Source organism: Prunus avium, chromosome 1 (genome assembly GCF_965620075.1).
Source record: "Prunus avium chromosome 1, drPruAviu1.hap1.1, whole genome shotgun sequence".
NCBI classification, from domain to species: domain Eukaryota; kingdom Viridiplantae; phylum Streptophyta; class Magnoliopsida; order Rosales; family Rosaceae; genus Prunus; species Prunus avium.
The window spans coordinates 61,489,309-61,501,766 of NC_142284.1; the positions used below are offsets into that span (position 1 = coordinate 61,489,309).

Below are 12,458 nucleotides of genomic sequence, written 5' to 3' on the forward strand. Positions count from 1 at the left end.
TAACACAATTTCATTTGTTGGCACAGTTAAAATTATTAAGGTGATAAAGCATCTGAACAAAACCATGTCAAGGAGCAGAAAACACTAAGAAATACAATCATCGAATTCCAAACCAGAGAACACGTAAATTCAGATTAGGCAGAGATTTAACTCCAACTAGACAGAGACTTAAAACCCTTAATGGAATAATGTGACAACCATGGGAAAAGAATGCAAATGGTATGCAGAAAAAGGAAACAAGAAAGGAAGAAAGAAAGATTCAAATTGATGCAATGTCGATGCTTATTATAATGCCACCTGCCACTTTTTTTGGTCAAGACACTCACCTTCCACTATTACTCGAAACTAACTGCTGAATTTCCAACAACTCACATCCTCTCACCGGAGGTAATACCAGCTTGGCTTGCATGAGATCCCGATCAGCATTTCTTACTTCTATATATTATCCAATAGATTAACTCGGCTTCTCAATCAAAATACTCAGTTGCCTTTAGCAAAACATCAAGCCTCCTAAGAATTATACTGATCACATCAAATCTCCCTACAACCTCCCTCATATTTCCATATCATCACAGCATTACAATAATCTTAAAACGCAGCATCTGAAGAGCCATTCCCACTCTGCTCTCCTAGTTCTTCTTCTATACCGCCACCATCAGCAGATGGAAATCTGTTTTCAACCACCAGAAGGCGAAACAAGAGTCGCTTCATCCCTTCTTTGCATCTTATTCATTAGGTGAACGTATCGATACCGCATACCCATTAATGGGTGCTTCTCAATCAAGAAGTCCTTCCTATATGCCTCCCTTAGGACCACAGTTTGTGTCCTAATTTTATTTGAAACATAGAATATTCCTGGGTGATGCACCACAGCCTTTTTTAACCTCGACCTTTCGAACCCCAAATACTCTCCCAAAACAAACAAATTTTCCCTCTCCGTCTTCTTGGAAATCATAAGCCAAAGAACCTCATGAAGCATTGCCACCATCCACTTCTCCGCCTGATCGCTATTTGGTGAAAGATGGGTTGCATTTTCATATGGCGAAATGTATGGCAATGCCTGCCATTCCTCAACCCAATCCTTCACCCTCTTCTCCAAATCAAACCCTTTGGGAAAATTCATTGGAAACCCAATGTGCTTCGATAATTTTGCATTCGGGGCACAGCCCATTATTGGCCTTCTCTCCAATTGAGAGAAAGCAAGCTCCTTTCTCCAACAAACAAGACCCAAAGCAATCTCTACTTTACCAGTTACTGCATCCCCAACTTCACAAGCCTCAAAGTAGTCAGGAAAATCAGCAAGAAGGGTACCCACAATATTATGAGGAAGACCCAGATCCCATTTCAACCTGTTAATCAGGTGCATGGGCAATTTGGTCACTCCAGCGAGCATCAAAAGCTTAGCAAGTCGTTCAGTGGCGTTGTATTTGTTAGACATGGAGGTATGAATGGTTGACTCCTTTTTGTGGAGAAAGAGGGTTTGTGGAGTGAGCTTGACATGGGGTGGGAGACCAGGGGAGGGCTGGAATATGGAGAAGAATGAGGGGTATTTCTGGAAGAATTTGGTGGATGTGGTAGGGAGGTTGAGGTGGGGTTTGAGCAAAGAGGCTGCAGAGAGAGGGAGGGACTTGGAAGGGTTGGAGATGATTTGGTTCTTGAAGGAAATGACTTGTTTAAGGTCTTTCTCTCTTTCAACTGCGTAGTCCAAGTATGGATCTCTGACCCATTTTACCTTGGCGTTTACAAAGGCCCTGATGGTGTTGAACCGGTGGGGAAGCAACCTAATCAGAGGCAAAGCCATGACTGTGAATCATCAAACCTAAACATCAAAGCCCATATCAGAAATAACTCATACAATAATTTATTTATTTCTAAAAGCAACCATCCATAAAATACAATAGCCTACAATTGAAATATAGAACTCATATTCTCTCCTTGGCACTGATTATTATTCTGCCTCCTTATTTTCTAATTTAAATCATCCCATATTTTTAAGAAGAGAATCCCAAGAGTGAAAATGCTTCATACAAATCACACCAACTCAAGAAAACAGTCTCTCCACTCAAACTCAACCACCAAATTTTCTAAGATTCCATATCATTTTCCCTGTATTGCATTGCAGCAACCACCCAAAAGACAATTCTAATTTTACTTGAAAAGAGTGAAGAGAAATGCCAAAATTAACACTCCAACTGAGAAAACACGTAATGTAGAGCAAACCAACAGCAAACCCCCGAAAGGAAACTTTGATCAGAAATATAAACATAGAGGTTACTGCATAGGAAGTTGCTTACCCTGCACATGGAGGAGCAGAGCTGTGGTCGTCACACCTTCCACTGCCTTTAAACTTATAAAACCTTCTGTTAACAAATTAGGTGAAGATGGATCAAAGTCAATTCTCATGTATACTTTGATATCCCAGATTGAAAAAGAATCTTACACTAAGCAAAATACAAGTTATGACAAATGGTGGCTATGCCAATAAGCATTTGATGAAAATAACCTTAGCAACAGTAAAAGAACAAAAGGCAAATACATATGGTTCGCCCATTCCTCTCAAATTCAGTCATAGTTCTCATTGCATATTGAAAATACATCCTATCACTAGTATAACTCCTGTTTCAAACGTCATAACATAAGAAGGATGAATAATAGTATATCCCCTCTAAATTTCATGATGGGCAACATTTTACATAGCAATGGGTATTATAGTCAAGCAAACATGCCTTCATTGGTAACAAGCATAAAAAAGAAATAAAATTCATCTCATGCTTTCTGGTGATGGTGTTGGAGTTTCCATACAGGTAGAATTTTTCACTCTCTCAAAGTGACCGGGAAGATGAGCTTGTTTCAACTTTCCAGAGATTTCAAATTTTGTACCAAACAAAAAACTACCAAGCCTCTCTTTCAATATAGGAGACAGTGCATCACAAGAGGTCAAGACATCAAGTGAACGGATCACTCCTTTCTTTACACATACACTAAATGATGATGACACACCTTTAACTAGGATATCATAATGTTCCACATCATAGTTGTCCATCAAAAGGAACAGAAATTCGAGAAGGGTGTGTGTTATATCAATGTATCTGGGTATAGAGTATACCATTAACAGCATTGCAGGTTCAATATTCATAATATTGTCTACTCTTTCTTCAAAGAATAGCCAATCATAAAGTAGAGCCAGTTTCGCATTAGCCTCAACATAATTCTTCGTACAAGATTTCAACAGCCAACCTATAACAGCCCATCTTGGAATGACATCTGACTGAATAATTTCATTTGGCGGGTGGTGTGCACAACATATAAAACGAACAATGTCGACTATGAGAGTCTCTCTGTTTGGCTCACATAGAAACTTCTTGGCAAACCATGCCTGGTGACGCTTATGACTCCCAAACTTCACATGCGTGAGTAAAAATCTCAACTGCGCCTCCATTTCTGGAGTAATCCGAAGTAACATATACTGACTTGGAGTCCTTGTGATATAGAGCTGTGCAATACCAGAAAATCCCAGAGTCTTAAACTCGCCCCGGTTCAGTACTAAATCCTTCCATATAGCTCTAAATTTGGGTAAATGGACCAAATCTTGTAGGAGTCGAACAAGATCCCTGCCAATCTTCAAACACAAAGGAAACTGCTCCTTTAAAACTTTAATACAAAAGTCAATCTCCAATTGCTTTAACGCCTCTAATTTTGGATTACTTAACTGCCTACAGTGATCAGCTAATAACCGAAGATATGCATACAACCCACTCGTCAAGATCATCGATTCTACTTCTAAAAGACAATCCCATTTGGTCAAAAGTATGTTCACCATCTCAAAACACAGCCACAAATTTCCATCACTAAAATCCCCACCAACAATTTGCCTCAACAAACAAACCAACAAACCATCAACGCCTACTGCTAGAACATCAATCAACTCCTTAGTAACCCAAACGAGTTGGCACTTCTGTGGTTCAAGAAGTTTCACATACAATTCATTCACAACCTTGGTAAGGAAACTAACAAACAAGCCATACCCATCAGTAACAATGGCATGCAAGTGCTTAATATGTGTTTTTCCGACATGGCATTCATATAAAACTCCATAAAGTATCGCTTTGTTGAGCACCGAGTATTCTTGTGGCTTTGGAATTGTTAATGAAAACGGGGGTCTTAGTTTTGGTTCAAGAAGCTCAAAGGCTTGCCTTAGAGAGAGCTCCGTTGGGTTTTCGGCTTCATGGGGAGCGATTTGCATTAGTTTCAAAGCCATGTACGGTTCATAGGGTACAGCTATAATGAATTTGTGTGTGTGATTGAGGCAGGTATAAATGGTAGAGAAGCCTTTCTGCTTATTTTCAAGAACCCACCTGCACGACTAGAAAGTTCACTTGGGCATTGGCTAGCGGTCTCTTGGGTGGCGCCATTGCTCTTAGTAGCTCTGTACCCACCTGCACGAGTAGAAAGTTCACATAAGAGCTATCCAATGAACTCCACCACACTCCAATTAGTCAGGCAATAAACCAGGGTGCCATATCCGGTACAGATACTACGAGTTAAATTAAATTTGTACCGCTCTTTGTATTATCTTTTATCTTTTTGATTTAAAAAAAAAAAACTTGCAACAGAAAGCAGACTACCAAAAATACTTCAGACACTACAGCATTTCAATCAGACCTCTCCCACAAATTATGCACCTCCTGCCCTCTAACATCGTAAAAAATCCTTCTATTTCTTTCCCATCTCAACTAACCATCTTCTTTGCCATCTCTGTAATAGAGGTGCACAACATGATGAGTTGAGGTGGTACAATTAGTTTTTTTTATAAATTAAATTATGCGATTATAGATGCAATTTATGATTATGACAAAAGAGGCATTTAACAAATATAGCTAAAATATAATCTCTAAGAACAAATTTATTCAATCCTAAATTTACCATAACCCTATAACAGTGTAGTGTCTGTGTACAGCCTCATTGATGTTTTTCATTATCAAATATTTAGAATCCTATATTAATAGAAGTAAATGAAAATATACATTATATGAGACACCAATTTATAACGCTAATTATACAGTTATGTATTGAGGAAAAAAAATAAAAACACCCAAATTCAAAAACCAACGAATTTTTTTATTTTTATTTTTTCCAATTTGTTGGTTTTTTAATATGCAGAGAGAGGGGGTAGAGAGCGGAGAGGAGAGAGAGATACAGACCGTCAGATCTCGCCGAAAAGCGTCGGGCGACGGCGGGAACGAGCTCTGGAGGATGGAGAGAGAGTGGTTGGCAAGCTGAGGTTGGTAGGTGGGGACTGGAGTTTGGGGTCGGGGCAGGGGGAGAAGAAGTCGGGGGAGAAGGGGAGGGAGTCTGATTGGTTGCGGGCTGGGGGGTTGGAGGATGGCTAGGGTGGTGGTCATGGGGAATGAGGGGTAGAAGAAAATCGCAGGGGGTTTGGGGAGGATTTTTCCCTTCTCATTTTCTGGAACTTTTTTCCCAAAAAAAAAATATTTTAATCCATTTAAAATTAATAAAAAAATGAAAAATGTGAGACTCATATTGCCACGTAAGCAACAGTCATATTTGATGAAAACCCTAAGAGGGGAATCACACAAATTTAAAAGATCGAGTATCTAATTATAAAAATTGAGAAAATATGGACTAATATGTCTTAAGATATAATCATAGGGTACTAAACTGTAATTAACTCATTAAATTATCCTTGGAAACAAAACCCACCAACATAACATAATCCGACAACAGCAAGCACAAATTAAACCCTAGTCCCAATTCAATTTCACACAAAACCCTAATTCAGTTTTATGTACAGGCTACCAATAAAACTAGGCTATAAAGCCTTTGAAATTAGCTCAGAAAACTCCAACAGCCCCATTAAAACTGAGATTGAGCAGCTGCTGTTGCCGCGCGTCGTTGAGTGAAGAAGAATAGTGGCGGAGTGACGCAGAAGTCACTTAATCGGGTGCGGCCGATTTTATGCAAAATAACCGGTTGAAGCACCAATCCTAAAGCGCCACGTGTAATAAAATTTAAAAAATATATGTATATAATCATGCCGATTTCCTAGAAATTCGTTCATCAGTTGGTCTGTTTTGTAAAGTGATTTTCCCTCAAATTTGTTCCGTGAATCAAACAGGGCCCAAGAACTACTGCACTACGCCTGGCCTTCGGGGTAAGGAAAGGGGGTATTTTAGACTGTAGCCTACTGTTTAAGGCGAGTTCAGCAAAGGATAAAAAACAGCAAGCACATGGCTTCCTAGCGGTGTTGCAGCGTTTTTCCCAGGCCGTTGCCTATGGACAGCTCTTTATTTAGACAATTGCCTTGCTACCATCCGGGGGAATTTCTCACTACTGACAATTGAACAATGACAAGCTCACCCCGTAAATGCCATAAGCACATCTTATGGATTTCTATTTTTGAAACCCAAAGGCATTGAATATGCATGGGTCAAGTTTCAGATTGGCAAGCGCATTGAATTGCATACAATTATATTGGATTTTTGGCTCAGTTTAGGTCGCATATTGGTGTCCCCATTTTTTCACAAACATGATCCAATTGGTATTTGGTACAACAAACACAAGCAACATATACAAGTTTTGGCATGCAGCATACCAAATTCACAAAACGTAGGTGGGGATAAAGGGAACCAAGGTCCCAAAAAGGAGTTGTCCAAAAGATGCAGCTCTCCACAAAACTCTCGTCTGGGAACTTCGGGGATTTCTGTTTGTGAGGTAAAATACCTCTTGGCTTGGACTAAAGTACAAATGACCGAGCTGAGCTCTAATCCAAGTGGTCGGGTTGAGTTCGATATCAATGGACGAAGTGGGCTTAAGCCTAGTCGCTATGCATTTTCTCCACCTTAGCTCAGGTGGGCTTAAGCCTAGGCGTTTAGATTTAACTTTTCTGGTATAATTTTTCTCAAGACTATAAACAAAGAAGCAATTTCATCAGTTCTCAATTAGTTGTGCAGTGGCTATATGTCTCCGGAGTATGCCATGGGCGGGATGTTTTCTGAAAAATATAATGGCTACAGCTTCGAGGTCTTGGAGATTATTAGTGGCAAAAAGAATACCAACTTCTATTGCAGTGACCAACATATAGGATTCCTAGCTTATGTAAGCTCACACTCTAAATCTTAATGCAAAATCGCATCTTTCATACAGCTTAAGCAACCTATATAAAGCAAAATGCAGCACAGTTTAACAATTCTAGCTAACATACATGAAATTTTGTCAGGCATGGCACTCATGGAATGAAGGCAGGGGTTTGGAGTTGGTTAATGAAGTATTGGCAGATTCATCTTCACCTTCAGAATCTCATGGATTTCTATTTTTGTAACCTAAAGGCATTGCATATGCATGGGTCAAGTTTCAGATTGGCAAGCACATGGAATTGCATACAAATTATATTGGATTTTTTCCTTAGTTTAGGTGCACATTGATGTGCCCATTTTTTTCACAAACATGATCCAATTGGTATTTGGTATAACAAACACAAGCAACATATACAAGTTTTGGCATGCTGCTAGCATACCAAATTCACAAAACGTAAGTGGGGATAAAGGGAACCAAGGTCCCAAAAAGGAGTTGTCCAAAAGATGCAACTCCCCACACAATAACAAACACAAGCAACATATACAAGTTTTGGCATGCTGCTAGCATACCAAATTCACAAAACGTAAGTGGGGATAAAGGGAACCAAGGTCCCAAAAAGGAGTTGTCCAAAAGATGCAACTCCCCACACAAAACTCTCGTCTGGGGACTTGGGGGATTTCTATTTGTGAGGTAAAATACCTCTTGGTCGAGCTGGACTACAAATGACCGAGCTGAGCTCAGGTCCAGGTGGTCGGGTTGAGCTCGATATCCATGGACAAGCTAGGCTTGAGCCTTGGGCAAGATGTCTCCGAAGTATGAGTGCATGATAACTTTTTTAGAGTTCCAACTGTTCACTTTTTTTTTAATAAAAAATTTCAAAGAAATATTTATCACAATAATGAGTCTAGCATAAGGAACAGGCCAGGAGATTTTATAAATTTCAGTTTGTGTTTAAAGTATTAATAGAACAACATGTCGAGGCAATATGGAGAATTGGAGAAAATTTCAAAAAACACCATTTATAATATGATTCATATTCCTCCTCAAATAAAAATACAATCTATATCATAAAACATATAATTTTTTATTTTTAAAAAAACATAAACAACATCTAACTGTATATATAGCCAGCCAATGAATTGGTAATTGTGTAGGCAAGAACGTAAGGTATATAAACCCTAATATCCCCTCAACACGAGCCTTGATTAACTGACCTAGGAGAAAAGTATCCTAAACGTGAAGGGAATGGTAAAAGTGAAAGTTTATTGCTTTCATTCGACTCGTTGTTTACAATTGCCTCATAATTGTCTTCCTGTTTTTTAGAATGAAGGACATAAGGAGAATTGTTGATGATCCTGCAAAAACATAAGTCATGTGTAAAGTGCTATGTAAATTGATAAATTATAATTAAATATCTTATGTGTTTTGAAAGAAAGAAAAAATCAAATATTTTGTGCCTTCAGAATAAAGAAATAGAAACCATGTTAATCTTAAATTTTTATTCTAGGGCTACAATGAAAAGGCAAACTCTAGCTATTGATGCCAATCAATTTGCTCATTATATCTCCTTTCATATTTTATTTTTGGGGGTTTCACTAAAACACCCAAAATGGGGGCTGAAATTATAAAAAAACCCAACACCCAAAACACTTTATAAACACACCCAAAACCCATCATTACACACACTCAAAACCCATTTATAAACACACCCAAAAAATATATAATTGTTTATTTTAGAATTGATTTTGGGTGTGTTTCTATATTTAAATAGTGTGTGGGTTTTTTTATAAATACATGCCTAGAATTGGGTTTATTTATAATAATCTATTTATTTTTTCCTTTCTTTTCTTCTATTATTTTGTCTTTTGTCAAACAGTAAAAAATTTTGTTGACCATCAATTATTTGTGCAGGTATAGTGAGCAAATTTATGGGTACCAACATTGTTTTCTCTATGATTTTGGCACTGTAGTTTGGATGAAGTTCCAATTTGGTAAAAGTTTCCGTTCTTGCGATATAACACTATAGTTTATTACAATCTACGTACAAACAAAGACATCTTTACCTGCCACGGCGCTTTTCAAGAAAACACTGCAAGGAATATCTTCTTGCCATTGGAAGTCCTGAAATAGGTAAAGAAAAAAACTAGTTAGGGAAGATCTGTTCAGGAAAAACTAGAGCAAATGTGATTAACATTCCTTTTGTGAAGACTAAAGATCAACTAGTAGTCATTTGAAAAAAAATAAATAAATCAACAAGTAGATGTTTTTTTTTTAATACAAAACATATTGGGAGAGTTGGGAATCGAAGTTAGGACGATGGATGCAGGGGTAAATGCTCTTAACAACTTGAGTTACAAAGCCCTTACAACTTGTAGATATTCTAAATAAAGCAATGTAAGACGTTTTACAACTCACTTGTGACGTTGGGCATTGGAGATATTTATACACCAACTTGAGGAGGAGTGTTGGCATGTGATTATAAGGGATTTGTTATTTTTTTGTATAATTGACCTATATTTGAGTGTAATTAATTAGGTTCTAATTAGCTTTTGTTAGGCCCCCAATGTAATCCTATATATTTGCCTCTGCAAGAAAGAGAATACGTATCATAGTTTTACCCTAACTTGAATATCTTATCGGTTTCCATATTCTAACCCTTCAGGACAAGGATGATTTTGCAGGGGTGGGTAAATTTAGGAAACTGGGGTATTCTCATTGTAAATTGTTCTCTTTTAACCTTTTTTTTATGGCAAACCAAAAGTCACATGATATATGAGCAATGTTGAGTATTCAATACGCAAATTTTCGGGTATATGGTGAATGCGCATAACTAATTGAGGTACATCTCGAAATGAACTACTCATACCTGCTCTTATTTTGGAAACTAATAGTGATTTGGGTTTGATAGGTGGTTTTTGCCTGTCTATTTTTAACCTTTCTGCAACAAGAGGTTTGACCGACGAGTTTTCACTGGCAAGACGCATAATCGCTTGTGCCTACAATGACAATATCTATGGGAATCAATATAGCAGATAATTTTGTATAATTATTCACAATTTGGTAAGATATAACATTATAATAAATTGTTTGAGAAAATTATTTTCAGGAAAAAGAAGTTGAACAGTCAAATATGGCAGTCACAACATAGACTTCATGGATTTCAAGCTTTGGGCACATTATTATTTGCTGAAAATTAAAAATTTGTATGCAACTGTTAAAACTATTCACCTTATCAGCAGGAATATTGTCATAGACATTGATAATCCCATCATAAAATATTGTAAGTTGTTCTGAAGTCCTGTTGGATTGATCATCACATCTGTGTATGTACACACACAATAAAAATTCAAGAGGACTAATTTCAAAAGGGAAACTAATGTTATAACACATGAAATAATTAGGGTAACGATTTTGGCACTCCTTGTTTAGCTTATAGAAATTCAATTTAATTCCTTTTAAATACTCTCAATGGACGTTCCAGAAGCTTAAACGGAGAGTGCCAACATCGCTACCCAAACATAATAAGCATATATAACAACGAATATAAGGAAAACATACCGCAATCCAGGAAGCAACTGTTGCTCTAGCAAAGATAGCCGGTGTCTTGGAAAATTATTACTACCAAGAAATTTAGGTGGTAATAAAGTGCGGGGTGATGATTCAAATTCAGCTTCCATGCTGGTTTTAACCACGTTATTTTGACTTCTTGTAAGAAGATACTTTCTGAAGAACCAAACACTTTGACACATATTATTCTCTTCATCCATTGATCTTAAGCTGATGTCTCTTTGCTGGTCATCTGGGGTCCTTGCAACTTTTTCAAAACCATAACTATTTTTATTTTTATCTTCTCCATACAGTTCTTGGTCTGTTTTCATGAAGAAGTCCTTTGTTATAATTGGAGTGTATATATGTTGCTCTCTCCCAACTTATTCCCAAGAAGCGAAGAGAAGTCTTCAAACCTATATATGTATATATATACACACATGAGAAAGAAAAACAAAATTGCTGAACATCGAACCCATATAAAGGAAATGAAAATTTTATATATATAGCCAAATTCCCATCATCCCATGACTAGCACAAAACTGAAATGGTATATATCTCAAACGGGCCCTAAGGATATGAAGAAACAGTTCAAAAATGCATACCAAGTTATATAGAATATGCATATATCTTGAAAGAGAGCAGATGTGTACCTGAAGAGGTTAGGGCTGGTTTATGAGTATGTGCATAAGCAAGCTCAGTTGATGGATATATATATATATATATATAGAGAGAGAGAGAGAGAGAGAGAGAGAGAGAGAGAGAGGCGTCTAACAAAAGTTGCTTATTGGGGGTTGATTGGGAATAACGCCTTGGTAGACTTTGTTAGTAATTTACAAATCAAGCAGGCCAGGCTTTCGATGCACACGAAATCAAATTTAACCCCCACACATGTTTGGACATAAGTACTGGAAATCCAAAATTTGAAGTTGCTGGCAAAAATGAGTGCATGCCTTTTCCATGCAACTCAGAGAGCTGCTGCCGACACAAAAATTACCTATTTCATGTTCTTACATATTTTATCTATATTTACCTATATGCTTCTTCTCTCCAAGAAAATTTACTGAAATTTTCCTATATCTAATGATGCCAATATTAGCTTCACTCAAAACATATATATTCATATATAGTAAGTGGTTTGTAACTAGAGTTATAAAGAGCATTTACTCTCTTGTTCGCTTGATATATATGTCTTGTGTTCGATTCTCCCGTTCGCTTGATGTCTTGTGTTTGATTCTCTCGTTTGCTCCATGTCATGTTTGATTCTATTTCCTGTAATAGTTTTTGTATCAGGAAAAATACATAATACTAATATAGCTCTATTTTATGAAAACAGTGAGAAAATACATTTTCAAGGTACATAAATTCATCTTATCTTAACGTTGAAGCTCCAAAAGACACAACTTTCATGCATTTGCTGGTCATATTGCAGCAATGTTCTTGTCATTTTGGCTACAACCCTTGCAAATGGAATCAAATGAGGTTGGAATTTCTTGTCAATTGTCACCATCCATAAAAAATAAAAAAGAGAAAAACAAACATTCTAGCAATTTTTTTATAAAGCATACACGCACGTGTATTGTGATGTATACTCATGTGCTTTTCATGGCCCATAAAAAAATAGACCAATGAGAAAGACACCTTCAAATAGACCAAGAGACAATTACAAGTATTAATATTATGTAGTTATAACATATCAGTTAAAAAGGAAACAACAAAATCTCTCTCTATGACCAATATAAAAGCACAAGAAAATAATGCCGGGCATTGCAAGGCATGTCATTAATTTATACCAATTTTTTAGAAACTGTTATTCA

General features: G+C 37.1%; 2 protein-coding genes across 7 annotated transcripts; both read right to left on the reverse strand.

The window, feature by feature from the left end:
- Positions 1 to 239: 239 nt before the first annotated feature.
- On the reverse strand, positions 240 to 5,479 carry LOC110765717 (uncharacterized). 5 transcript variants are annotated; one of them, XM_021968923.2, is made up of 4 exons: positions 5,202 to 5,465; positions 4,356 to 4,436; positions 2,295 to 2,360; positions 240 to 1,819 (listed from the first exon to the last, which is right to left on the reverse strand). In XM_021968923.2, the coding sequence occupies exon 4, from the start codon at positions 1,799 to 1,801 to the stop codon at positions 677 to 679; it is 1,125 nt and encodes a 374-aa protein (XP_021824615.2). In that variant the 5' UTR covers positions 1,802 to 1,819; positions 2,295 to 2,360; positions 4,356 to 4,436; positions 5,202 to 5,465; the 3' UTR covers positions 240 to 676. The 5 variants fall into 5 exon arrangements, 4 of the variants coding, with proteins under 4 accessions (XP_021824615.2, XP_088102895.1, XP_088102894.1 ...); XR_002528065.2 differs by having other exon boundaries at positions 1,679 to 1,819; positions 3,107 to 4,436; positions 5,202 to 5,478; XM_088246769.1 differs by lacking the exon at positions 4,356 to 4,436.
- A 2,664-nt stretch (positions 5,480 to 8,143) lies between these two features.
- On the reverse strand, positions 8,144 to 12,241 carry LOC110765719 (uncharacterized). 2 transcript variants are annotated; one of them, XM_021968924.2, is made up of 6 exons: positions 11,809 to 12,241; positions 10,654 to 11,057; positions 10,324 to 10,414; positions 9,962 to 10,091; positions 9,159 to 9,216; positions 8,144 to 8,450 (listed from the first exon to the last, which is right to left on the reverse strand). In XM_021968924.2, the coding sequence occupies exons 2-6, from the start codon at positions 10,971 to 10,973 to the stop codon at positions 8,285 to 8,287; spliced, it is 765 nt and encodes a 254-aa protein (XP_021824616.2). In that variant the 5' UTR covers positions 10,974 to 11,057; positions 11,809 to 12,241; the 3' UTR covers positions 8,144 to 8,284. The 2 variants fall into 2 exon arrangements, with proteins under 2 accessions (XP_021824616.2, XP_088111873.1); XM_088255747.1 differs by lacking the exon at positions 11,809 to 12,241 and adding an exon at positions 11,295 to 11,508.
- Positions 12,242 to 12,458: the final 217 nt, after the last annotated feature.